The 26,424-nt window shown below is 33.5% G+C and overlaps 4 protein-coding genes across 7 annotated transcripts; 2 read left to right on the forward strand and 2 right to left on the reverse strand.

Annotated features, from left to right (window-relative positions):
- Positions 1-6,428: 6,428 nt before the first annotated feature.
- LOC132030308 (monooxygenase 2-like) lies at positions 6,429-9,376 on the forward strand. Its single transcript, XM_059419883.1, has 6 exons — positions 6,429-6,877; positions 6,968-7,114; positions 7,486-7,551; positions 7,652-7,814; positions 8,006-8,234; positions 8,821-9,376. Exons 1-6 carry the CDS (start codon positions 6,660-6,662, stop codon positions 9,342-9,344), a joined length of 1,347 nt encoding a protein of 448 aa, XP_059275866.1. The 5' UTR covers positions 6,429-6,659; the 3' UTR covers positions 9,345-9,376.
- Positions 9,377-9,680: 304 nt separating this feature from the next.
- Positions 9,681-13,108, reverse strand: LOC132030309 (uncharacterized). 4 transcript variants are annotated; one of them, XM_059419886.1, is made up of 2 exons: positions 12,553-13,108; positions 9,681-9,877 (listed from the first exon to the last, which is right to left on the reverse strand). In XM_059419886.1, the coding sequence occupies exons 1-2, from the start codon at positions 12,773-12,775 to the stop codon at positions 9,702-9,704; spliced, it is 399 nt and encodes a 132-aa protein (XP_059275869.1). In that variant the 5' UTR covers positions 12,776-13,108; the 3' UTR covers positions 9,681-9,701. The 4 variants fall into 4 exon arrangements, with proteins under 4 accessions (XP_059275869.1, XP_059275870.1, XP_059275868.1 ...); XM_059419887.1 differs by having other exon boundaries at positions 9,686-9,874; positions 12,553-13,100; XM_059419885.1 differs by lacking the exon at positions 9,681-9,877 and adding an exon at positions 10,853-11,342 and having other exon boundaries at positions 12,553-13,092.
- A 6,569-nt stretch (positions 13,109-19,677) lies between these two features.
- On the forward strand, positions 19,678-23,353 carry LOC132030311 (GTP-binding protein YPTM2). The gene is made up of 8 exons (XM_059419890.1): positions 19,678-19,864; positions 21,286-21,358; positions 21,872-21,919; positions 22,009-22,056; positions 22,349-22,420; positions 22,505-22,660; positions 22,788-22,891; positions 22,981-23,353. The coding sequence occupies exons 1-8, from the start codon at positions 19,851-19,853 to the stop codon at positions 23,075-23,077; spliced, it is 612 nt and encodes a 203-aa protein (XP_059275873.1). The 5' UTR covers positions 19,678-19,850; the 3' UTR covers positions 23,078-23,353.
- A 185-nt stretch (positions 23,354-23,538) lies between these two features.
- Positions 23,539-25,895, reverse strand: LOC132030310 (pentatricopeptide repeat-containing protein At4g16835, mitochondrial). Its single transcript, XM_059419889.1, has one exon. The coding sequence runs from the start codon at positions 25,829-25,831 to the stop codon at positions 23,825-23,827; it is 2,007 nt and encodes a 668-aa protein (XP_059275872.1). The 5' UTR covers positions 25,832-25,895; the 3' UTR covers positions 23,539-23,824.
- Between the last annotated feature and the right edge of the window lie 529 nt (positions 25,896-26,424).

A 26,424-nucleotide genomic window follows, 5' to 3' on the forward strand; every position in this document is an offset into this window, starting at 1 on the left:
CTTAAGTAAATAATTCAAAATAAAGGAAAAATATACCCTCATTTTTTAATAACGTCAATCGTTATAAAAGTTTGTTAATGACTCATTTTTCCAATATTTGTTTTCAAATATTAGAATAATAACAAGGTTATGCTAAATGAATAAAATTCAAAATTAAAAAATACGAGCAATTATATTATAATTAAAAGATATGGAAATGAGAAGAAAAAATGAAAAATAAATAATATAAAAAGAAAAATACATTTTAAAAAATAAAAATAATTCAAAAGTAAAAATAAAAAAGAAATTAAAATAATAGAAATAAAAAAAATATTAAAAATCAAAAAAATTAAAATAATAGAAATTAAAAATAAAAAGAAATTAAAGTAAAAAAAAAAATAAACAAACTAAAAAGTAACCCTGTAATTACAGGGTGTAATTACACAATTCTTTCTGAGAATTGGAAAATCACCCCGTCAATTACACCTAATTCCAAAAATATGTGTAATTACTTAGCAGAATATATTTTACACCCAATTCAAACTGGGTGGTTTTAATGTAAAAAGATAAAATTCGTAGCAGTTTCTTCGGTGTGTCAATGTTCCAATATATTCTAAGACTTCAAGAAATAATTCTAAATGTTATACTTTTTTACTTAGATGATTAAATATTGGGAAAAGGGTCAAAAATACCCCTCTACTTTTATAAATTGGTTACTTTTTAAAAAAAATACCCCTACTATTAACAAAGTATCAAAAATACCCTCATTTCTACATATACATTTTCATTTGGAATTGGGTGATATGGATACATGCCATTTAACTTAAAATTATATACATGGTAATTTTTTTTAATAACAATACGGGAAAAAATTGATTTTTCTAAAAACAAATCTGAAAAAAAATGACTTTTACTAAAAATCTATTTTTTAAATTTTTTATAAAACCCATTTCTTAAAAAGAAATACTTTGGAAAATAGGATTTTATAATTAAAAGATGTGGAAAATGATTTTTTTTTTAAATCAATTTTTTCAATTTTTTTTAAAATTAATCCATTTAAAAAAAAAATAAAAAATTACGACACTTTTTTTTTTGTACATTTTTCGAGATTAAAGAAAATCATTTTCCAGATCTGTTAATTAAATATCCAATTTTAGAGAATATATGTTTAAAAAACGGGTTTTATGAAATAAAAAAAATCAGATTTTTAATAAAAGCCATTTTTTCCATTTTAAAAAAAAAATTAATTTTCCAGATTGTTTTTTAAAAAATTGCCACGTAGGCACCACATAGAATAAGTTAAATGTCATTTGGTGTCCATGTCACCCAATTCCAATGACTAGGCTTGCTTATGTGGGAATATGTTAGAAATGAGGGATACAGTCAAACCTCTCTATAATTGTCATTCGTTATAAGAACATTTCACTATAATGACCTCATGTTCTCCGAAACCGATTTTTCATGTTATATTTTACTTCTCTATAACAACATTCTACCTATAAGAAGGGCCATTCATTATAGTTAGAAGACATTCTTTATAAAAATTAGCTCTTTATTACAACCATACTGAAATATTGTGTAATAATATTTTGTAAGAAATATATTATGTATAAAAATAAAAAGCTATTGTTAAGAGTATTGTTACTTATGTGAGATAAGAGTCAACTAATTAATTCTACCTCTTCAACGAAAGTTTGACAAAATTCCCACTTTTCGAAAGTTTGACAAAATTCTTCGTCAATTCAATCTTTACATTATCACTAAGAGACTTAAATTTATGAAACAACCCACAATTTTAGAATTCTTACGTCAAACTTGAAATATTTAAATTCTAAATTAATTTTAAATGGTATGTTTCTTAGATTTTAATTCTTTATCGGAATGGTCCAACTAGTTATGAATTTATTAGTAATTTATTCATCTTTTTAATTTTTAATTAATGAGCTATGAAAATAAATTGAGATTTTAAAATTAACAAGTATATTGTTTTCATTTATATGTAACATAAAAAAGTACAAAAAAATAATTATTTGCGTACTTTTGTTTATAACAGCTAAATGTGATCTAAACATCAAATGCAGTATACATACATAACATCACCTCACTATAGCGTACCATGAAATTTTCGGACAAACGCTGTCATTATAAAGAGGTTTGATTGTATTTTTGAATACTTTGCTAACGATAGGGGTATATTTGGCCCCAATTTGTAACGGGAGGGAAGATTTGGTCCCAACTTGTAACGGAGGATAAAAGTAGCTAATTTATGAAAGTAAAGAGATATTTTTGCCCATTTTCCTTAAATATTTTATGTTTGGTGAATTCCCTTTTTGTTTCCCTAAAATAAATAGGGAGAGAGGGAAAGGGAAACGAAGGAGGAGATTACAAGACGGGTGAAACTGGAGGTAAAGCTTTAGATACATAAAACTAACGCCAAGAATGAAAAAGGCCTGCACAAACAACAAAGACCATAAAATGTCTTATTTATAATTTAGTACAAGTATGAAATCGAGCAAAAGTAAAAAACTAACTACAACATTTCTCTATAAATTATATAAACAATAATATTCTTGTCACTCTCTCCCAATCTGAAGTGGAGGAACGAACATGAAGATTGACAAGAAACTCCTTGAATTTTGTAACAAATAATTGTAGTAAAAACATCCACAAGTTGCTGCGAGGTGGGAATATAAGAAACAATACAGTCACCCAAGCTAATTTTCTCAAGAATAAAATGATAGTCTGAAGCGACATGTTTTGATCCGGAGTGAAAGACAGGATTATGTGCGAATGGATGGCACCTATATTATCACATATTGTAAGTATGGGAGTGTGAAGATAAACACCCAAGTCCCGTAAGTAAATTATATCTATATAGCATTAGTAGTTGCAAAAGCCAAATTAATTGAAGTGGAAGCATATTTGATATTGTTTAGCCCAGGTGAAAGGGGATCGCCCAAGAACTCCATCACCCAGGGAGAAAGGGCGAAAATGTGGTCGAAAATCATCTCATTGATTAGAAAAATTAGAGCGAGAAGAGTATTTACTTCGATCTTTACCTCAGTTTGAGTTTTTATGATATTGATTGATTCTCATAGATAATTTCAAGAACGAGGTTGAGAAATTGGTTGTGCTTGAGTTGAAGCAACTAAAACAGTGTGAAGAGTGGAATCGTCATAGTATGTTTCATAGCATTTTTAGCAAGTAACAATAGATGCAATGTTAAAAAAGATGAAAGTATCTTGTCTCATTTAATCCAGAAACAAAGGTATAATAAGAAGGTGGGACTCCTTGCATACTTAGGTAACTAAATTATCACCAGAAGCAGGTTTTTCAACTGCTCTAAGTGAACAGGCAGGAAATTGCAGTTGCGGGAGATAATCCTCCATGAAAGGGAATCATTTTTAACATTCTGAAATTTTGATTTCAGGTGAATTGACAAGGATGAAACCTGATCTAGTAGGATGTAAGAACATCTTATGCATGCTTGGAAGTTCTGCAAACGTAATCGAGAAGTGAGTCAAGAATCGGAGGAAAGAGTGTGACGTTAATCGAAATGAGAATTACAGTGTCAATTGAATCCACACACACTCATCATGAGTTGATGATGGGACTGGAATAGAGTCATCAACCAAGGGAAGAAGTTTATAGCTTTTTAGAACAGTAAGAAAAACCTTCTTTCTAGTAAGAATATTAAGATATGTCAACTCAATAAAAACAAAACGTTTGGTATTTGCAATATTTGGAGGAGAATTTGGAAGACCCAAAAAGATTGAAAGAAGATGACTTGAGTTGAAGAAGTCTTGAGTGGTAAGAATAGTTTGGGAAGCCATGGTGCTCTGCAACAAATTGAAGTTTTAGATAAAGAACACTCACGGCGTGAATTACAATGGCATGCACAATAGCACAAATCAAAGGCCATGAGCCCATGACGTGTGCTATTTATAAGTCAAGTACAAGCATGAAACTGAAAAAAAATATATAAAAATAAGAACAAAATGTCTCTATAAATTACATTTACAGTAATATCTTTGCAATTTTTTTTCTTCCTAAGTATAATATATATATATATAAATTTTCTTGTTTTTTTAAAAATTAAACTCACGTAATTTGTAACCTATAATTTATATTGTAAAGATAGTTTGCTATATCGTAAGTACTCTCCCACATTGTGGTGGAAGAGTTATATGTGAGCCTTAAAAGTCCTTGTCACCTTATTTACTGTGATAAGTACACATTCCTAAAGTGTGTAAGTAATTATATTATATATTATATATTAAAGAGTTGGATTTGGGGCTTGGGCGCGAGCCAGGTCGGATCCTAAGTTAAATATTTTATTTTTATTTCTATGACAGAAAATTAATTTATTTGAATTTTAATTTTAAAATAAAATTTGAATAATGATGTGTCTGTTTACGAAATAAGGTGTCTTTCTGAGAAGGTCTGATTTGATAAGGTGCCTTTTTTAAAAGGGTCTGATGGTTGCCTATATAAACAAGAATCAATTTTTTGCGCGGAGTGCCCTTCTTTTGGGGTGGTCTTTAAATTTTGCCCCTCATATTTGAAATGTTTAAATTTTGCGCGAAATTTAACACCCATAGTCCAGGAGTTCGAACCCACGCGCGATCGAAATTTTAAAAAAAATTCGCAAGGTAGTTTAAATTCGCTATGCCGCTAACAACATACACTTGTTAAGGAATTACACATTTTATCTGGGACCGCATACTTTCGCCTATGGGCGGACTTGGCATAAATGTATCTTGGTCCCAGATAACTTCTTTGATAATTCCTTCACAAAGTTATGCGGTGGGGCATACTTTAATGGCAAACTTTTATGGGACCGACATAACTTTTGGTGAAGGAATTATCAAAGTTATGCAAGATACTTATGCCAAGTCTCAGCTTTCCATAATACTTAACTTGTAATTCCTTCACAAAGTTACGCCATAATATACTTTTAATCGGCAACTTTATTGATCCGATAAACTTTTGAATGAATTATAACTTTTTAATTCCTTCATGATAAGGCATAAGTATGCCGGTTCCATAACTTTGTAATTCTTTCACGCATAGCATAAATAAATTTAAACTTGCTCTAATTTTTTTAAAATTTCGACTGCGCGTGGGTTCGAACCTGGGACCTATGGGTTTATACGAAGGCAAAATTTAAAGATTTCAAATAGGGCAAAATTTAAAGAATACCCCAACGAAGGTCACTGCGAATTGCCTAACAAGAATTCCCAATGAAGTAGTATAGAAAAATCTAAAGTATATTTTGGGCCATTGTATCCTGAAGAGAATCGTTTGTGTTTCCCCAAAATCTGAATACGAGCGATAACTCTTTAAGGACAGTCGAATCTTCACGCATTTTTTATTTTACACGCCCTTTAAGAAATATTGATTAGGAGGTGTGTTTAACCTAATAGCTTTACCTTTATTTATGTCTAAGCTATAATCTCTTTCCATTAAATGCTTACTCTATTTATATATCTTCTCCATTAATCACAAAAATCTATTAAGGGTTAAATAGAGAAAATTTAACTAATTGTGCCTTGAACTTCAAAAAAAAGATAAATAATTTTGAGATAACTATTTTCAATAACCATGATAGGTAATTTGAGACGGGGAAGGGGGTGGGGGATAGTTTGATTTTTCAGTCATGTTTTTAATTACGGCGTCTTTGGCTTTTTAAAATTCAATTCTCAATGTCATTGACTTTTCCAAGATAAAAGTATTGAGAAGTCAAATAAGATCAGTCGACGACAAAACATATAAGTTAGGAAAGCAATCAACATTCATTGAACTGTTCTAATTAAGTAACACATGAAAGTTCTAACTGCTTTTACCTGCTTCTTTATAAACACAGCAAAAAGTGTCTGCCATCAATTAATCAGCTTTATGTACTTTTCAAATTTTCATTAGTTTGATTTCCAGATATTTGTGTTAGCTTACGGGTCCAACTTGAACGTGAAAAAATAGCCGACGGCTGAAACAGCGAACTTTCGCTAGACAAGTCTTGGAATTATTAGTCAGAGACACTCCCTCCTTTAATAATAAGGGTATATTAGGAATTAGGTAATAAGTTCTGTCTTGATTTTTCAAATAGGACAAGTAACAGTGGACATCTACTTTTAATAGAGTGAACAATTAAAAGTGGATAGAGGAAATATTCTTATATTACTTATTTAATTATGGTGTCAGCTTATTGTGATTTGGGTGGAATCTTTCAAATGATACTCCACCTGTTTTATTTATAAAATATAGCATAGTTTAACTCGACACGAATTTTTTTATAAAAAAACAACATAGAGTGTTTTTATAAAAAAATAAAATACGTGTGATTATAAGAATTAAAATATGTGGTCTTAGACATGCCATAATTTTTATCTGGCTATGAAAGCTTCTCATTGAGGAATGAAAATGTCCTTTTTCTCATACGAACTAATAAGAAACTCGAAATAGTATTATTCTTCTTAAACGTGGAGAGTATTATTTACCCATATATGAAAATTATTTTTGCGAAGCAGTTACGGATGACACCAGTGTCCATAAACACCTAATGATGAATTTTCACTCTCTCTCTCTCTATATATATATATGTCCACACTTAATCTTCCCATGAACATATATCCCTGATTTTCGTTTCCCCCATTGGTCTTTCTTGTCCCCAACAAGTGACCATGGCTTTAATCTTTTCGATTCTACAGCATACCAAGTCTTTTTCATCCTCTAACATATCTACTTACGTCCAAAGAAGAATGTCTTTAATTCCCAGAGTTGGAGCCAGATATATGTCTAGTGTTTCAACTGTAAATGCTAAAGCTAATGATAGAAAAGAAAATATTGTAATAGTTGGGGCAGGAATTGCTGGCCTTGCTTCTGCTGTTTCACTTCAGAGGTTAAAATCACTAACTTAATTTACAGCCAAAGTAATTATTTCTTTTTTTGTTGATGTGAATTTTAATGATTGCGATTTGTTGTTATTTAGGTTTGGTATTAGAAGCTTGGTGCTTGAGCAGGCTGAGTCCTTGAGAACTGAAGGAAGCTCAATAACACTTTCTAAAAATGGATGGAAGGCACTTGATGCTATTGGAGTTGGTGATGAACTTAGGAGTAAATTTCTTGAACTTCAAGGGTATGTTAGTACAACTCTTCTGTTTTAGCCCAATCCATTGCTTATTTATTTAGTCAAATATATCAAGAATTGGTTGATCCCATGGCTCAGACAAATGTATGTGTAGCACAAATTGCTTTCGAACTCTATATATATATATATATATATATATATATGACTGGCAATTTTTAAAATACATAAATGTAGAAGTCAGCAAAGAGAATTTTTTTTGAATCTCCTTGTTAGAGTTTCCAACTCCACCACAAAATGTGTTTCGAAGTTTCATTCATTTGATGTTGATTGTGACTTCTGCTTTGCATGATTATCAGATTTGAAATGTTCCAATTGTAAAGGAAGTCCTGGACTTTTTGTTGATGTCATAAACTTTGCAGGATAGTTATAAAAGCAGATGAAGGAAAGGTGTTAAACTCCTTTGGGTTCAAAGATGAGGACAAAAGGTAATGTTGATGGTTCTTTCTAATTTATGTGTTTTTTAAGGTAATTTATCATTGCAACTCTTAGTCTTCTTCTACTGATCCCATGGAATTAATGGAACAGCCAAGAACTAAGGGTGGTGGAGAGGAGAGTTTTACTTGAAACACTAGCAAGTAAGCTACCACCAGATGCTATTTCTTATTCCTCAGAGTTGTCAAAGATTGAAACAGGTGAAAATGGTAATACATTATTGCAACTTCAGGATGGAACTCGATTATCTGCTGAGGTAAATCTGCAACTTCAGTTCCTCACGTGTCACGTGTGGACCTGATTCTTCTTTCTTGGGCAAGCACCTGAAAATTCTTCGTTCTGCGTCTTCTCTAATACCATATTGAATTGTGCGATCATTTCATCTAGAAGCTTAAGTTGTTAGATAGGGTGTGCTTTATTTGCTTAAATTATATCTTTTGTTCGCAGGTGGTGATCGCTTGTGATGGTGTCTGGTCACCAACGGCTAAGTGGATGGGATTTCGACAGCCTAAGTATGCAGGGCATATCACCTTTCGAGGCCTAGGATATTTCCCTGAAGGACAGCCATATGAACCAAAAGTAAACTACACTTATGCAAGAGGATTACGTGCTGGATATGTTCCTGCTTCTAAAACCAAGGTCTATTGGTTTGTCGTGTGCAACAGCTCATCTCCAGGTATATGCTTCATTAAAGCTATTAGGTCAAGTTTTTCATCTCTGCATTAATCGTTAGGTACTTGTCTTTGGATCACATTTATACTAACAGCTAAAATGTTATAATCATATTTCAGTAGATAGGGGAATCATGGTAGCCTAGTTGGTTGGCTACCTGAACTTCCACCTTGTTGGTGAGGATTCGATAATATTAATGGCAGAATAGACAGACATCCCCAGCTAAACTTGTCAATATTTTTCACTCTGACACCTTAATTGATTGTACGACCCATTGGCCACCGGATGTCTATGCAAAAAGTGCCTATTAAACCCTTCAATGACGGTAAATCAAAAAGCTCAGAAGCGTGGAGTTTAAACTTTAAATCTCACAACTCATTATTCCACCAATGTGCCAAAGAATTAGGGGTGAATGTGCCTCATGTGCATATGATGGGCTTCCATCTTTTATTCTACTTCGTGTGGGATTGTTATTCCATGTTATTGACGGCAAATTTTTCCCATGTGGTACCAGTTGTAACAATAGAGACTCACGTGTGGGTTGGAACTTTTCTGTTAACACACTTCTAACTTTTGCATCTCTTTGGCAGGTCCAAGGATCACAGATCCATCAATTTTGAGACAACAAGCTAAAGAACTCGTTAGAGATTGGCCAGTGGCGGACATGTTAAACCTGATTAATCTTACACCAAACGACACATTAACAAGAAATCCCCTTTATGACCGATGGCTCTGGCCCTTAATTAGTCCTCCGCCTTCTAGTGGAAAGACCGTGCTTGTTGGAGATGCATGGCATCCGATGACACCCAACATGGGTCAGGGTGCTTGTTGTGCATTGGAAGATTCGATAGTTTTGACAGAAAAGCTAGCAGAAGCAATGAATTCAAAGAATATTTCTGTGGAGGAGGCATTCAAAGCATATGGAAGTGAAAGATGGCGACGTGTCTTTCCATTAACAGTAATGGCAAATCGCGTGGGAGCACTCCTGCAGTCTGAGAATAAACTGATATGTTCTGTTAGAAACAATATCATTGTGCCCAAGCTGCTTAAGCCTAGAACAATGACGAGGCATGCCAATTATGAATTTGAGCAAGCTAAAAGAAACAAACATTAGTTTTTGAGGGATGAAAAACTTAGCAATAGCTTGTTGACAATAAAAGTTCCCAGAAATTACAGTATACAGTGTATTAAGTAAAGATGTCCTGTTTTGTGATTCATTCTTCGTAACAGCGAACTTGCTAATAGCTGTTGAGAATGTGCTTCAGAATAACAATCTAAAAGTAGAGTACAACAGGGAAAACTTTCACTATAGCACTTGGTTTTATAACTATGCTTTGGGACGATTGTTGATCTTTTCCAAAAGCTGCCAGCAGGATGTCACCTATATATGTTGTATACAGTTTACTAATTTAACACAAAGAACCATAATTGATAATGTCTATTCTAGATGAGCAAAGAACTCCAAATTCCGTCATCCTTTAGCTTCGTTATTTTCTTGACCCGTGGATGTATCAGTTGCATCGATGTCCTCTGACTCCCGCTTTGATGTGAAACTGCTCTTTGAACTGCCTCCGTTGATTTCAGGTTCAGTTACAGCAACGTTGAGTCTGGCAACAATTGAATCAGCTTTATTCACCATAGTAACTGCTGTGCGGGATAGAAATATGTCTTAACAGTTTTATTCAGTTACATACTGGTGGCATAGATAATATTAACCTTTTACGGCCCAACAAAACTGGAAAGAATTAGAGATAACTCAACTAGAAGAAACAATAAAACAAAATGCTACCCCATAAAGAATAGACTCCCTTGATGAAGATAAGAGAAAGAAACTTAACGCGTCCCACAAAAAAAGAGGAAAAAAACAACTACTGCGAGTACAAGCAGCATGGACATAGACGAATGAACTCCTTTAGCCCAACAACAATTTTGAGAAAAAGAACCATCATTTCTGTTGCCTAAGTACCAATACTCAAAGACCAAACAACAATAACAATATCTGATGCACCTCACAGCTAATTTATCAAGACTAATATCACAAACAGGCATGTTGACAGAAAATTATTCTGGAAAATTTTCATACAGATTCTGTCTTAATAGTTCAATGTCAAATTTCCTAAACAATATATGGAAATGATGATTATTGCTCAGATAATTCTCAATTTCAATATATGTATAATCATTTCTAGTCAATTTCATGATCATTTAAGTCGCACAAAAGTTATGAGCAACAGTATTGCCTTATGATGAAATACTCTTGTTAACACATTAGCAAACAGAAAACAAGGAATATTTCTGCGGAAAGTTTTGACAGAAAAGCTAGCAGAAGCAATGAAGTCAAAGAATATTTCTGCGGATATGCATATGGAAGTGAAAGATGGCAATGTGTCTTTCCATTAACAGTGATGGCAAATCGCGTGCTGCAGTCTGTGAATAAACTGATATGTTCATTTAGAAATAAAATCATTGTGCCTAAGCTGCTTAAGCCCGGAACAATGACAAGCCATGCCAATTATGAATTTGAGCAAACTAAAAGAGACAAACATTAGTTTTTCAGGGAGGAACCACTTAGCAATAGCTTATAGAATATAAAAGCTCCCAAAAATTATAGTAGACAGTGTATAAAAGTAAACATCTCCTGTTTTATGATTCATTCTTCGTAACAACGAACTTGCTAATAGCTGTATTTATACTTCAGTATCAGAATTCAGAATATGCGTTTTAACATAACCATCTAACAGTAGAATACAAAAGGTAAAACTTTCACAATAACACTTGGTTTTATAGTTATGCTTTGAGACGATTGTTGATCTTTTCCAAAAGCTGCCAGCGGGATGTCGCCTATATATGTTGTATACAGTGTACTATACTAATTTAACTTTAGAACCATGATTGACGATGTCTATTTTACATGAGAACAGGAACTCCAAATTCCGTCATCCTTTAGCTTCGTTATTTTCTTGACCTATGGAATTATCATTTGCATCGATGTCCTCTGACTCCAGCTTTGATGTGAAACTGCTCTTTGAACTGCCTCCGTTGATTTCAGGTTCAGTCACAGCAACGTTGAGTCTGGCAACAATTGAATCAGCTTTATTCACCACAGTAACTGCTGTGAGGGATAGAAATATGTCTTTAACAGTTTTATTCAGTTACATACTGGTGGCATAGATAATATTAACCTTTTACGGCCCAATAAAACTAGGAAAGAATTAGAGATAACTCAACTAGAAGAACACAATACAACAAAATGCCACTCCATAAAGAATAGACTCCCTTAATGAAGATGAGAGAAAGAAACTTAACGCGTCCCACAAAAAAAGAGACGAAAAAACAACTACTGCGAGTACAAGCAGCATGGACATAGAGGCATGAACTCCTTTAGCCCAACAACAATTTTGAGAAAAAGAACCATCATTTCTGTTGCCTAAGTACCAGTACTCAAAGACCAAACAACAATAACAATATCTGATGCACCTCACAGCTAATTTATCAACACTAATATCACAAACAGGCATGTTGACAGAAAGTTATTCTGGAAAATTTTCAAACAGATTCTGTCTTAATAGTTCAATGTCAAATTTCCTAAACAATGTATGGAAATGATGATTATTTCTCAGATACTTCTCAATTTCAATATATGTATAATTATTTCTAGTCAATTTCATGATCATTTAAGTCACACAAAAGTTATGAGAACAGCATTGCCTTATGATGAAATACTCTTGTTAACACATTAGCAAACAGAAAGCTAGGAATCTAGTCAAAGGTTCAATATGGGACAAAAAAAAAATCCAGTAAATTCCAATTTCATCTTAAATACAGACAACAGAGAACCCCATAAATTAAAAGTGCATTTATGTACCTACTAGGCTACTACTAAAAAAAACATAAAATAAAATAAAAATGCAAGTTGTATTATCTTTTCCACAAGAAAATGATCTGATTCTTTCCAATCTCTCTTAAAAAAAGGATCAGCAACAGAGAAAAAAATCAACAAAAACAGCAATTATCTTTTCACATATCCTATTGATGAATACAACTTTACACAAAGTCAACTCAAGAAATACCAAAAAAAAAAAAATGCCATTTACAAATTCAACATCCAATTTCCACATGATTCAATACTTCAAATTGCTGATATTACAAAGTCAAAAAAACCAAAGTATAACCAAATGGGTCAGCAAAAATTCAACTATACATGAAATAAAACCACATCTACACATCACCAAAAAAAAAAAAAATAGGGGAACCTTAAACATATTTAGCTGAGGCAAAACAACAATACTGAGACTTTGGGGGGTTTTAGAAGTAAAAATTACCAGGACTAGAGAAAACCCACAAAATGATAGCAGAAAGCACCAATATTAAAGGGATAACATGTATTGCATTTTCAGCAGATCTGAGACGATTTCTCTCTTTTTTAGCAACGTGTGATTCAGGATTAAACGTCGGTAGTTCTTCAGTTTCAGTAGAAATTGTTGATTTGAGATTAGGAGAAAAGAACTCATCAGAAAATCGTGTGGAACTAGATGAACGGTACATTTTTTTTTTTTGTGTAACTACTACAGAAAGTGAAGGAAATGAAAAAAAAGAAAAAAAAAATGGAGTGTTTTAGATTTGGAAGAAAAAGAGGGTTATTTTGACTGTTAGTTTACGCGGGTTCTGGGAAGTTGACAACTAGTAGTAATACTAGCAGGCAACGTGGGAAATGCAAAAGCTTCATAGAAAAAGGGAATTAAATTCAAGTGGGACATATATATATAAACAATTATCACCGACGGTCCTACATAACGTACAGTAATATACAGAACATTGTACTCCTCCGTCCCACTTTTGGTGACCCAAGGGGACGTTCGGTAGGTCTGTATAAGAATTGAATATCGCTTGGTTGGTTGTATTAAATATAATGCATTGTAATATATGTATAACTAATTCATGTATTAAATAATATTAAAGTTATTTCTAAATACGTCCCTTCAAAATAACTGTTATTTTAAAAAATTAAGATATAATTAATTATTAGTTTTCAATTTATCCTAACTCAATAAATGTGAAGAAAGATTAATGTAGTGAAGAAAGAGAGGAGTATTAAATTGATATAAAAAATACAAGGATAATTTAGTCAAATTACTTTTAGTTAAGTATTCTTACATAACCTGGAAAAAAAACATGACAAGTAAAATGGATTGGATGGAATAAATTAAGTTCATACCCGCAAGTTGTAATCGAAATTGAAATAACTTTGAACTCCGTACATTTAATTATCCCTTAATTTCGAACATGTATGCCTAAACTTCAAACATTTCTTGCCTCTCAAATATTTGTCTTCTTCTAAATACATTGATAAAAACATCCCCTTAAAGTAAGTTCACTCTTCAAATTTAAGTTTCAAGAGCGCTTCTTCAAGCTTGCAATAATACCGATTTTCAAAAGAAACAAGATTTCAGCTCCAAATGATAAATGTTACCCAAGGGATTTCAACATTTGGTGCTTAAATTTTGAGCCCTCAAATAGCGTTCCAAACAAGATATCAGCTCCAAATAATATCACCCAAGAGATTTCAAGAAATTGTTGGATATATCTAAAAAATTGGTTACCACCTACCAGGTGTACTTCCTACACTGAGTAGTATTCTCAATAATGTACACCTGATTTACGTAACAGTCTAGTCCACTAATGCTATTATTCAGTTTTGGACTTGGACCCACAAGCCCATGTTTTACAAGCTATGTGATATGAAACAATGTTTATATTATATCATGTCAGACCATGCCTACAAGTTATTTCATGAAACCATGTTACAAGTTATTTCGTGAAATCATGATTACAAGTTATTTACAAGTTATTTCATGAAAATCATGGGCTTCTTAGCCAACTATATCATGTTCATGTTTTTGGAAGTTGCACAAGTTACCGAGAAGGCTCAGATAGCCTGAAACTACGTAGCACCGTAGGACAAGGATCGCTCCGCCCAGTTAGGACGATTCCTTAATTTACACTGAATGGATCCATCAGGCACGTTATCACCTTATACCCTGGCAAGGTATGGGGCTCTGCTGGTCCAGCGAGGTACCAGACTCCACGTACCCACATGGTGATATCATGTTATCGCTTTATGAAATGCTCTCCCTCCTTAAAATGTTTTTATTCATGTTATATCTATATGTATTCATGTTCATGACCAAGTTTCAGTTTCAGTTTCAGCTCTTAGCATGTTATTTCATGTGCCATATTTATTCCATTCAGTTGCTTTACATACTAGTACATTCAACGTTTGACGTCCCCTTTTATTGCCAGGGGCTGCATTTCACGACGCAGTGACGATTCGACAAGTGACGACACATCTACTCGGTAAAGATTCGTATCCATTTATTGGTGAGCCCCATCTCATCGGGGGTTTAGTCAACTCTTTGTTTTTTTCAATTAGTTATGCATCTAAGGTATGCTTGGGGCCTTGTCCCAGTAAGTATATTTTCCAATCAGACTCATGATAGAGATTTCATAGACTAGACAAGTCTGTTATGTTATGTCAGACATTCGGAGTCGTATAGCCATTTTGGCTCATTCATGTTATTTCCGCACTCATGTTTAAACAAATATTTTTATTAAGTATTATGACTTACTACGTTTTATAAAGGCTCATCATGCATTCACGTTATATTCCGCTCATGTTATGCCTCATGATGATTAAAAGTTATGTGGTTTTGGCCACATACAAGAAGCGCAAGTGTCGTGTTTTGCCTGCGCCATTTCGGGCGTGACAACTATAATGTTAGACTTGTTTTCTATTCGGCATGTTTCTCGTACTTTGCCTATGTGAGATTTGTCAAAAATATCAATCACCAAACACTTGAAAGAATCCCTAAACACGGTTTTTGAGCTTAAGAATAAGTCGAAGGTCTGCAGAAGTTATAATGAATTAACTAACAAATCATCATATATTTTCAAATTGCTGATAACGATTTGTTAGTACCTGAAAGCCAACTAATTGATTATAATTACAGCCTGTTATTTGATCTATACCTATTACCTACTACCTAGTATGGTGGACCAATTGATCTATTTGTACTACCACTGAAACTAGATCATTAGAATGTAGACTGCGAACCAGGCAAAATGAAAATAAGTTTAGTTTTGACCTAGGAATTAAAGTCTCGGTATAAGTTTTCCATAGAGTATACCTAATATAGTGAAACAAGTGACTTATCTATACTAATCAAATTACTTCATCTAATCTAGGTTGAGAGACAAAATAAAAGGTGGAACTCATCAAAAAGTTATTATATGGGACGTTTAGTTTGACACGTCTCTAACATATGTTATTTTGCTTACTACCTACACCATTGCACATACGAACAAGAAAGAGAAAACTTATAAGTTGGACAGAAGAATCAAAATTTAGGATAGAAATATCTTAATTCCAATATCTGACTTTGACCATAAACGGTTAGCCTCATTTGGTGGGAAGTGCGATGAGCTGGCTAATTACATGATTTTATCTTTACAAATAAATCTCTACACTATTTTATTGATAAAGGACAATTTTATACTCTGAGAGCAAATTATTGCTACATGTCATTTGGCACTACTACAGCTCATTCCACTCCCTGGCCACATACTCTCCTCACCTGGATGCTCGTGTATTATGAATTTATATTGTACTTTACTTTTCGTCTCAATTGTTTAAAATAAAATAAATTCCTCTAAGAAGATAAGATCTCAACTCCAATTCTATCCTCAGTAGTACTCAAAACCAAGTGCAACCTCCGATAAAATTAGAACGATATAAATTAGCATGGCTCTTACACTAACATGCACAACTCATGAAATAGTCCAAATTTTAAAAAATGAAGAAGTGAGCAAAATAAATTGTTCTATCTTCTTATGTAGTCCTGACTTATTTTAGTTCAAAAACTTTCTAACGTGTATACTCATAAAATAGTTTATAGGATCACATTTATTTTTCAAAATAAGATTGTGTCGTTATTTTTAAAGGAAAACATAAGAGATAATATATGAGCTCATACTTTAACTATTCAATTGTAGAGAGCTGGAATTTCTTACATTTTTTTCAATGAAATTGTAGGATTATTTATAATCTTGAAACAACAATGACACCATCTAGTAGTAGAACGATTTAATAAAATAAAATGCTTATCTCATTCCGACTAAATGCACCTAAAGTCAACATCGAGTTTAGTATTTATCCATTTAGTTTATTTACGTACTAACCAAATAGTTTAATTTACATATATTTTACTATGAAAAAACTAAAATGACACCTCTTTTCAAAAAATACAAAAGATAAATTTATATTGTCACAAAACATACGAAGAAGTATTGAGCATAAATTCAGTCTCAAACATAATCATTTGAAAGAATTCTCTAAATATTACGTATCTAAAAGCTTCTTTAAAAGATTAAAACAAAACCAAAATTAAGAAGCCAACTTACAATTTAATTAACGTGATACGTTTGCGTTTCACTTATTCCAAACGTTGCCGTAACTCTTTCTAGAATAGAGACATCTAGAATCGTTATTTCACGTCGTTTGAAGATATCTCTGTGATGCTATGCATTTTTATGATTCTTCCCCCTAGATGTTTTAATATTTTGCTGCTAAAAATATGTATAAGAGCTCAGCTTATTAATAATACGATTTATTAGGAACTAACAAGTTACAATCATGGCTTAATGTATATGCGGCCCTCTAAACTTGCCCTTTTTTCCATTTTGGACCTCAACTAAGTGTTGTTCCTATTGAACCCCTGAACTCATCCTGAAATGTGTCTATCAAACCCCCTAAATTTGATTTTTATTAGAAGCGTAAATTAAATTGTGAAATGAAGGTGAAAGAATATTTTGTATACGTGATAAGTTATTCTTTAGGTCATGGATGTGTCGGTTTATTGGTTATATGCTTCTTTCATCGTTTTAATTAAGCTACTTTTTCCCCCCTCTCTATTGCTCTGAGCTAAAAGATGACATCATTAAATTAGAATATATATTAGCATGTTGCTACATTGAAGATGGAATACTATGTAATTCAGATTGTGTCTAATAGACACACTAGATGACGAGTTAGGGATTAAATAGGAATTATACTTAATTGATGTGCCAAAATAAAAAAGACGGACAAATTTAAGGGGCCGCATATGCATTAAATCTACAATCACCTATCTAGCTTTCAATAAATTTATTTCTATCATTTGAAGTCTTAGGAATTTATTTGCTACTTCTTCCAATTCAAAAGATTCCATGAATCCCTTTATTCGTGTTGTACGCTTTTTAATTATAGCCGACTTATTCCCCTTCCACATGAGGAGACCTTTCCATATTATAGAATCTAATAATTTCAAATAATTGTTGTCTGTTTTACACTGCAACAAGAAAGCTTTGTCGACACCAAAAAAGTGAATGCAATTAGTACTTTCTCCGTTTCATCTTATATGTTTTAATTTAATAGGCAAATTTAAGATACCAAATTAAAATTATGTGTAATGTATTAATTTTTTAAGTTTTATGGTCTTAAACATATCAGGTAAGATATTAGAATAAAAGAGTTGTAAAGTATAAAGAATGACTTTTATTTTAACAAATTAAAAAAGATAAAGCGTATAAATTGAAATATATGATATCACTTACTCCCTCTGTCCCAATTTATGTGGGCAATTTTCGCTTTCCGAGATTCAAAATGCATGAACTTTGACCAACATTTTAAGATGTATTTTTTCACCAAATTGATATAGGAAATGGAGGAACTTATAGTGCTTTTCATGTAATTTTGAAATATATAAATTTTAATACTAAAATATTAAGTTAATATAATGCAATTTAGATTCAAAATTTGGTTAAATTGACTCTCGAAAAATGAAAAATGCCACGTAAATTGAGACGGATGGAGTACTACTTTGTGAATAAGTTAGCGTGTTCATAGTTCATTTGGCAAACTTAATAGGGGCAATGTGGAATTTACCATATATTTTGGGTTTAAATTACGCAGAACAACAACGTGGGGCGATGCGTACACGTAATTGACACTTCTAAGAAATTCCAAGCTGTCTGCTGCCATCCCAGAAAGCAGAAGCTTCCTTGGTCGTACCAAATTACTAACATATCCTTTATTTTAATTGTACTGAAGCAATATATATTAAAAAAAACATCCTGAAGTTTCAGAGTTACTAAACAGAGATGTCTCTAAATTTTGTTTTTGCCCATCATGCTGTAAATTGCAATTGTTTATTGTCATTTTTATCTTGGTATATCAAACAAAACAACAAAACCCAAAAATTAGCATACTTAGGTTTTGCATGTCGCATGTTGAGTGATTTTTATTTGATAGCTTTATGATAGTCAGATTTTGAATTATGATCTTTCAAAAGTGATGAGCGATTTCGAATTCAAATTGAATGAGGATTATTACTACCGTACGCCACTCATTATAAGATTTATTTCAATAGTTTATTAATAATACGTTATGTTTTGGAAAAGAAAAAGTACTCCCATTCGATTTATGTAAAAGAGCATTGCATAATTATGGTAAATGTGAAACTACTTGGGAGTTTTATTTTAATAATTCAAAAAACTATGTGAAGAAAAAATTGAAAGAAATCCATGTCCTACGACAATATGAATAAATTTTCATCCATGTCCTACTACAATATGAATATTAATTAAAATAAATGTATCCTTGTATACAATGAACAACTAAAGTAAAAGTCCAAATGGTATAAAGGACAGTAAATGGAAGCTCAGAAAACAAAAAATTGTCAAAAATTACAAGACTTCAAAAGTAAAAAGTGTCTCAGTAATACTCCCTCCGTCTATTTTTACTTGTTCTATATTGACTTTACAAATCTCTTAAAGAGCTACAAATAAAATTACAATTTTACTATATCACCCGCTAATTATTATTAAGTTATCTAATGATTGAAATCAATCAAACATATAAAATTATTCGTCACATATAAAATTACTCCCTCTGTTCCAATTTCTTGACACTGTTTTCTTTTTGGTCTGTACCAAAAAGAATGTCACATATCTATATTTAGAAATAATTTAAATTTATGAGATAATTTACAACCACACATTTTTATAATGTTTGTTTTGGACCACATATTTTAAAAATCTTCTTTTCTTTTTTAAATTTCATGTCAAATTAAATGATGTCATATAAATTGGAATGAAGATGTTAAATTTCGTGTTAAATTAAATGGTGTCACATTGACAGGGGAGTAGTAATCTAACTCTATAAACCACCACAGATGAACGGTCAAGGAAGGGGTACAAAGCCCAATTTAGTAATTGTGAATGCGAATGTGTATGACACGTGGTACACACCCATATAATTGCCACGTCACGCCACCCCACCTTCAAAGTTTCCAATTTTTCAGGCTTCTTTAAAAAATTGAAGTCTTGTTTTATCAAAATCATTATCTCATCATCTTTCTCTCTCTCTCTCTCTCTCTCTCTCTATATATATATATATATCTCTCGTCTCCGGCGACCCTTTTTTACTCTGGTCAATTACCCGCCGGAAATCGTAAATTCTTGATTGTACTCACAGCTTCCTTGATTGTACCTTCTCTCACCGATCTTGTACTTTATATTAGTCATCATGAATCCAGAATAGTAAGTTCCTTTTAATGCATCAAATTTTATGATGGCTTTTTAAGATCTGTTTTGATTTCTAAAAAGGAGAATTGAGTAAAAAGTTTCCATCTTTGCTCCTTTTTTTGGTGGTATTATTGTACATGTGTTTTTTCTTTCTTTATTTATGGTTGTTTCCATGTGGGGTTGATCGAATTTTATAGATCGTGAATTGTGTTTATGGAAAGATTTTACTGTAATTGCGTTGACCCTTTTTTGTTCCTAGGATTATAATTATGTTAATGGAATTCCTAGTTATTTTGTGTTTTACAAATTTTGGCCAGAGCATGTCCAATAGCATATTTGGAAAGCTTAGGAATTAGTGAAAGATCAGATTTTTATTCCTAAATAAGCCTTAACTATAGTTACATAGTATGATTTAATGAGATCAGGTAGTTTATGTGGTTAAGTATTAGTTATTGCTCAAAGGTGGGAACTGAATTTTGAAGTATGGAGGCTGCCAATATAGATCATTCAGTTAGTTGTGTCCAACTATTAAAATTCATGATGTGCTTTTAGAGAACCTTTATGCCTAACCATGGTTAATTTAATATCTAAGCTGGGGTTTCCTTTGTGGCATATGCTGTTTATATTTGTTGAAAAGATCTCTGAATACTAACAGTTAATATAACCTCAGTTATAAGAGTTTGATCTTGGTTGCGTGCTTGTATGACGCTGATGTCAAAATATTAAATCCATGTTCTGTACTTTCTAAAACTATTAAGAAATTTGAGGATGTAAAATTTCTATGTTATTGTTTTCTGCAATTTCCCTGTTTTATGTGTGTTATTTTTCTATGGCTTGACCGATATGTATGCTTGTTCTTACTTTTAGTAGTAAATCACCTAATTCCCTAATAATTCATGGAAACCTGCCTAGAATAAGCAAGAGTGCTAAGTGAGCAAAACCTTCAACTCAAAGCAATACAGAAATGGTATTTTTTTGTTCTAAAGGTAATGAACCAATAAGGGATTTAACAGGTATTTGGGCTATGCATAAATTTCACAAAGTAAAGGAAACTCAGAGGGATAGAGAGGTTTTTCTTTTATTGTGTGTTTGTTTGTTTGGTTTTTTTGGGGGGGGGGGGGGGGGGGGGTGTTGAGGAATTGTTGCAGAGGGGTGCAGGAAGAAGGAGAGGGATGGTAAAAGTGTGGGGACCACATTGCCACTCGTTTAATACGTGAATGCTTCACCTAACTTGTTGAACTTGTGTTTGGACACGAAGTGAAAAAAAATTTAGATGTGAACTCAATCGGTCAACGTTAAGGTGCTCTGTATCCTTGACTGATAATGTCTACAAAATTATCCCCATGTCAATATTGTGCTACATTAATCTAATGAATTGCCTATCTGGACTCTTTCTGAACTTCTGTTGCTAACTGACATTATGATCTTACTTGCAGCGACTATCTTTTCAAGCTTTTGCTTATTGGAGATTCGGGTGTTGGCAAATCATGTCTCCTTTTGAGATTTGCTGTAAGTTATTTGTTGAATTATCCGACCATTATGCTTTCTCATACATCCGAAGACTTTTTCCTTTTTCGCCGTCTGTATGAGTTTCTTGCTTGTGCAACTTGTTTCTCCGGATATGCAAAGTATTTTTCCCTTGCATTGTTTTCTTTTTTTCCTCTCTTTTGGCCGAGAGTTGAGAGAATGATGCTTCCACAATAGCAACTTCATGAGAAATGATTTTTGCAAAATGCAACCCCCCCCCCCCCCCCCCCCCACCACACCACACACAAAAAAAAAAAAAAAAAAAAAAACTCGCTCAGATAGATATCTATGTCTATCTAATTCTCTATCCTCTTTTTGGGGGGTGGAAGTTCAACTTATTAGAGCGAAGCTATGCTTCTATCTCATTAAGCGTTGATTTGCTGATTTGAATGCCATTACGTTGTTCATTCCTTTGAACTGCCCCGTTATTGCATTGTGAGGTTTGACAATCTTTGCGGAAGCAAGTTCTCATTGCTATTTTTTCTCTGGTTTCAGGATGATTCATATCTTGAGAGTTACATTAGCACCATTGGTGTGGACTTTGTAAGTGAATCTTCCCATTCTTTGTAATGTCTCATTTAGTAATGGTTCTGCAGGATATTAGTAACAATTGCATTTCTTTTTTGTTCTAGAAAATCCGCACAGTTGAACAGGATGGGAAAACCATTAAACTTCAAATTGTAAGTATCTAATTCTGCCTTGGCTATTCATGTGCTGTAGGAATAGGAAGTTTGCCTGCATTAATTGTTGTTTATTTTTTTACAATAATGACCAAAAATTTATTGTTTATTTTTTTACAATAATGACCAAAAATTTGAAAAATATATATTGAGCCACACACTCTATAGTCCGCTTCGCTCGGTTACTATATCTTGTATTTAAGCTTTAATTGTGATCCATTCTCCACCTCATTTTGTTCCTTGAGAGGATAATATCTTTTCTAATGCATCTTTTCTCGCCTGGTATATGCAGTGGGATACTGCTGGTCAAGAACGTTTTCGGACAATTACCAGCAGTTACTATCGCGGTGCACACGGCATAATTGTAAGTTCCTCATTTTCTTGCATGTTTTTTGTACATTGTGTCCCATTTATCAAGAGGTCTTACTCTGATGGCATCTCCTATCAGGTGGTTTATGATGTAACCGACCAAGAGAGCTTCAACAATGTCAAGCAATGGTTGAGTGAAATAGATCGATATGCAAGTGATAATGTGAACAAACTTCTTGTTGGAAACAAGTGCGATCTCACAGCACAGAAGGTAGTTTCCACAGAGACAGCTCAGGTAAACAAACCCCTAGACTCCATGATGTGTGAATATGCTATGGCCATTAGTTACCTGAATTGTTCGTTCAAGGATGCCTTTATCTTGGTGAGCTGTATATCCCAATTGATGGCCAACCTTTTCGTAGGCTTTTGCTGATGAGATTGGCATTCCTTTCATGGAAACAAGTGCAAAAAGTGCCACTAATGTAGAACAGGCTTTCATGGCTATGGCTGCTTCAATCAAGAACAGGTTTGGAAATTTTCAGTTGAAGTAGTCCTCATCATAGTTACAGTTTTGCTCTTTCATGTATGGAAACTTATTATGCTATGCATTTGTAGAATGGCAAGCCAACCGGCATCAAACAATGCACGACCCCCAACTGTGCAGATCCGTGGACAACCCGTCAACCAGAAGAGCGGTTGCTGTTCATCTTGAAAGGATGAAGCTCTGTTGCCTTGATGATGATTCTGATGTGGCATGTAAAATTAGTTTCTCTTACTGGCTTGATAGGAAGACTGTTCACTGTTGTCACTTTTCACTTTCTTTCACACATGTAAAACACTCAATTCTTTGCAATGTATTTGGATAACCGATTTGTAGAAAATCTAGGAATATTGGTGAATACTAGCATTTGCTTTCTATTCTTTGGACGTTCATCAAAATGATTTGATCTGCAATGTGGAAGTTCAGCTATTAGAGCGTTACTATGCTTATGGTTTCACATGTTTGATTTTTTTCCGTTCTTCTGAACCTCGTATATGCTAAGTGGATTATCAAACATCGACAATGTCGTCGTCTTCTCTAGTCATACCAGTGTACCTTAGTTATAGTAGTTTGCCAATAATCACCATGGTTTAAGAGAGAGATTTGAGTCTTTATGGTGGCAAGTAACTCAAACAGACGAATAATTGCATTAGATTAGTCGTAAAACAAACTGGAAGCATGTTACAAAAATGCTTAATCATAACATATATACTGGGAACCTCAACAAAAAAAGAATGTTAGAACAACATCTGAAGAGAAATCCTAAAAACTACAGATAACATCTTCCTTTAAGAAAACATATTCAATAGACTAGCAGAAACTTCATTCTGGCAACCTCAAAAATCAATCTTTTTCTCTGTTATCGAATAAAGAATGGAACATCTCCTATAAAAAAAGGTTTTCTCACTCTTAAATAGTTTACCAGTAATCACCACAAGAACAAGCTCCATTTTTGAAATGGTGAAACCTAGTTGTGTCTCTGACAATGATTTCCCTATTTTCTATTGCTGAAATAACTTTAGTGGCTTGGTGGCAATCTCCACAAACTCTGAGGTTCTTGAATATCCTAATTGGCATTCCTGCTGGTAATTTCATTAAACCAAAGGCAATTGCTAGTTTCTCACTGTGCCAGAGAAGTAGTTGCTCTTTCTGTTCCTCACCGACATCGTGTAACGAAGAGTCAAGATCAGGCACATAACCTGCTAACTTCATTTTCTTTTCAAGATCTTTTAGTTTCATTCGTATGCTTTCGATATCTGGATGAAGTCTATCTCCTGATCTGAACTCATGGACCACTCTCCCAACCTCCATCCAACTATATCCTGGTGTTTTGATAACTTTGTTCTCTTTCATTGATTTTCTAACTTTAGAAACACCATCCCATTGGTTTTTGGCTGCATAAACATTAGCAAGTTGGACATAGCCTGCTGCATTTGTAGGTTCAAGGGCAAGCAAGTTTTTGGCAGCAAACTCTGCTACTTCTAAGTTTCTGTGGATCCTACAAGCACCCAAAAGTGATCCAAATAGCGCTATATGGGGTTTGAAATTCATTTCTCTTATCAAATCCACAGCTTCGTTTAGCTTTCCAGCTCGTCCAAGGAGGTCGACCATACAAGTGTAGTGGTCTGGTTTTGGCTTAACACCATAATCATTCTGCATTTGTTCAAAATATTGAATACCGAGATTGACCAAACCTGCATGGTTACATGCTGATAGAACTCCAACAAAGGTTATCCAATCTGGTTTTATTCGTTTACTCCTCATCTCATCAAACAAACAAAGTGTTTTCTTGCTTTCGCCATGTTGAGCATACCCCGAAATCATCGCATTCCAAGTGACAACATCCTTTCTTGGCATCTCAAGAAACAATTTCCACGCATCCTCCAAAACTCCACACTTGCTATACATGCTAATCAATGAAGTCCCCACCGTCATATCAAAGTACAGGGGGGACTTCACCACATGCTGATGAACTTGCTTCCCTAATTTCAATGCAGATAAATTACTACAACCTAGTAAAAGACTACTCAACGTTGAGTCGTTCACCTTTATACCCGACCCCATCATTTTCTTGATCAACTTCATACCATCCTCCGCTCTCCCATTCTCAATGTAACCCGAAATCATAGTGTTCCACGTTACCATACTCTTCTCAGACATCTCTCGAAACATCTTTTCCGCCATTTCAACGTTTCCTAATCTCATATACCCCGTCACAATCGCTGTCCTAGCAATCACACCTTTCACAGGAGCTTCACTAAACAACTCCACTGCTGATTCCAATTCACCAGACTCAACATACCCAGCTACCATAGCATTCCAAGTAACCTCATTCCTCACCGGCATTACCCGAAACAACTTTTCGGCTTCACCCATTAGTCCATTTTGTGAAAACCCCGAAATCATTGTATTCCAGGAAGCAACATCTTTAACTAGCATTTGATCAAAGAAACTTTTAGCAGCCTGGATATCAGAATTTCTCCAATAACAAGCTAACATAGTATTATACGACACAACATTTGGTTCAGGAATTTTATCAAACAGTTGGCGAGCTTCGTCAATATATCCAGGTTTTCTTGAAAATCCAGCCAATATTGAATTCCATGTAATTACTGTCTTAACCTTAACGCTTTCGAAAACTCTAAGCGCAGAATCTAAATCCCCACATCGAATAAAACTGGTAATTTTCTTGTTTGACAATACCACATCATCAGGTCTGCAATTGTACGGAAAGTGACCATTTCTTGAAAATTTTACGTTACTGGAGGGTACCAATTTGGAGGAAGGCAATACTTCTGGTTTCGAAGTGTCATTTGGGTTTCGATAAAAGGTGCTAAAAGAGATACAAATATGGCGATTGTACGACAAGAAAGTAAGGGAGTAAAAGGAGGAAACTTTGCTTCTAAAGTGAAGTTGATAGTACATTTGTCATGTATGGTACCGTGTTGAACTCTTTATATGCAACTTATAAGCTAAACCATAGCTGGACTTAGAGGTTGGAACAGTGCGGGAAATTTGGTTTTTAGGTATAAATAGTCAACCCTCTATAACAGCATAAATAACATAAAATATAACATGAAAGATGATTCCAAGGCAAAAACCTAGCTATTATCAGAAGCGAATTCAGAATTTTAAATTTATGGGTTTAATATTTAAGGTTTTTTATCACTATATTTTTAAAGTTATGAATTCATAGAACTATTTCAAGACAAACTTGAACAATAGTTAATGTGGTATGACATGCCAACTAGGAGAGAAGAAGTGTTTTGTAATGTTTAGTATTTTTTTAGGAAAATGGTGATACTTGAGTGATGTTGATCCTAAAAAAAATAAAAGCAAATGATCTTTTAGGGAATTAACTCTACGTATTGTTAAAAGGAAACATGTGGTATTAACCGATATTAATTCTAGACTAGAGAACATGTGTTAGTACAATGTGTAACATCTTTTTGTTAGGTAATGTGATTCATATGTACTATTCATCGTAAATTTGTAATAAAGAAAGCACACTATCCACA

The sequence above is a fragment of the Lycium ferocissimum genome, chromosome 9 (assembly GCF_029784015.1).
Source record: "Lycium ferocissimum isolate CSIRO_LF1 chromosome 9, AGI_CSIRO_Lferr_CH_V1, whole genome shotgun sequence".
Lineage (NCBI taxonomy): Eukaryota > Viridiplantae > Streptophyta > Magnoliopsida > Solanales > Solanaceae > Lycium > Lycium ferocissimum.

Bases quoted from the DNA above. Each gene is read 5' to 3' on its own strand.
- LOC132030308 (XM_059419883.1), top strand. From the start codon at position 6,660: ATGGCTTTAATCTTTTCGATTCTACAGCATACCAAGTCTTTTTCATCC. The intron at 7,552-7,651 runs GTAATGTTGATG...TTAATGGAACAG, and splicing joins TTCAAAGATGAGGACAAAAG to CCAAGAACTAAGGGTGGTGG. The intron at 7,815-8,005 runs GTAAATCTGCAA...TTTTGTTCGCAG, and splicing joins GAACTCGATTATCTGCTGAG to GTGGTGATCGCTTGTGATGG.
- LOC132030309 (XM_059419886.1), bottom strand. From the start codon at position 12,775: ATGTACCGTTCATCTAGTTCCACACGATTTTCTGATGAGTTCTTTTCT. The intron at 9,878-12,552 runs GTAATTTTTACT...TATCCCGCACAG, and splicing joins GTGGGTTTTCTCTAGTCCTG to CAGTTACTATGGTGAATAAA.
- LOC132030310 (XM_059419889.1), bottom strand. From the start codon at position 25,831: ATGTACTATCAACTTCACTTTAGAAGCAAAGTTTCCTCCTTTTACTCC.
- LOC132030311 (XM_059419890.1), top strand. The intron at 21,359-21,871 runs GTAAGTTATTTG...CTCTGGTTTCAG, and splicing joins GTCTCCTTTTGAGATTTGCT to GATGATTCATATCTTGAGAG. The intron at 21,920-22,008 runs GTAAGTGAATCT...TTTTTGTTCTAG, and splicing joins GCACCATTGGTGTGGACTTT to AAAATCCGCACAGTTGAACA.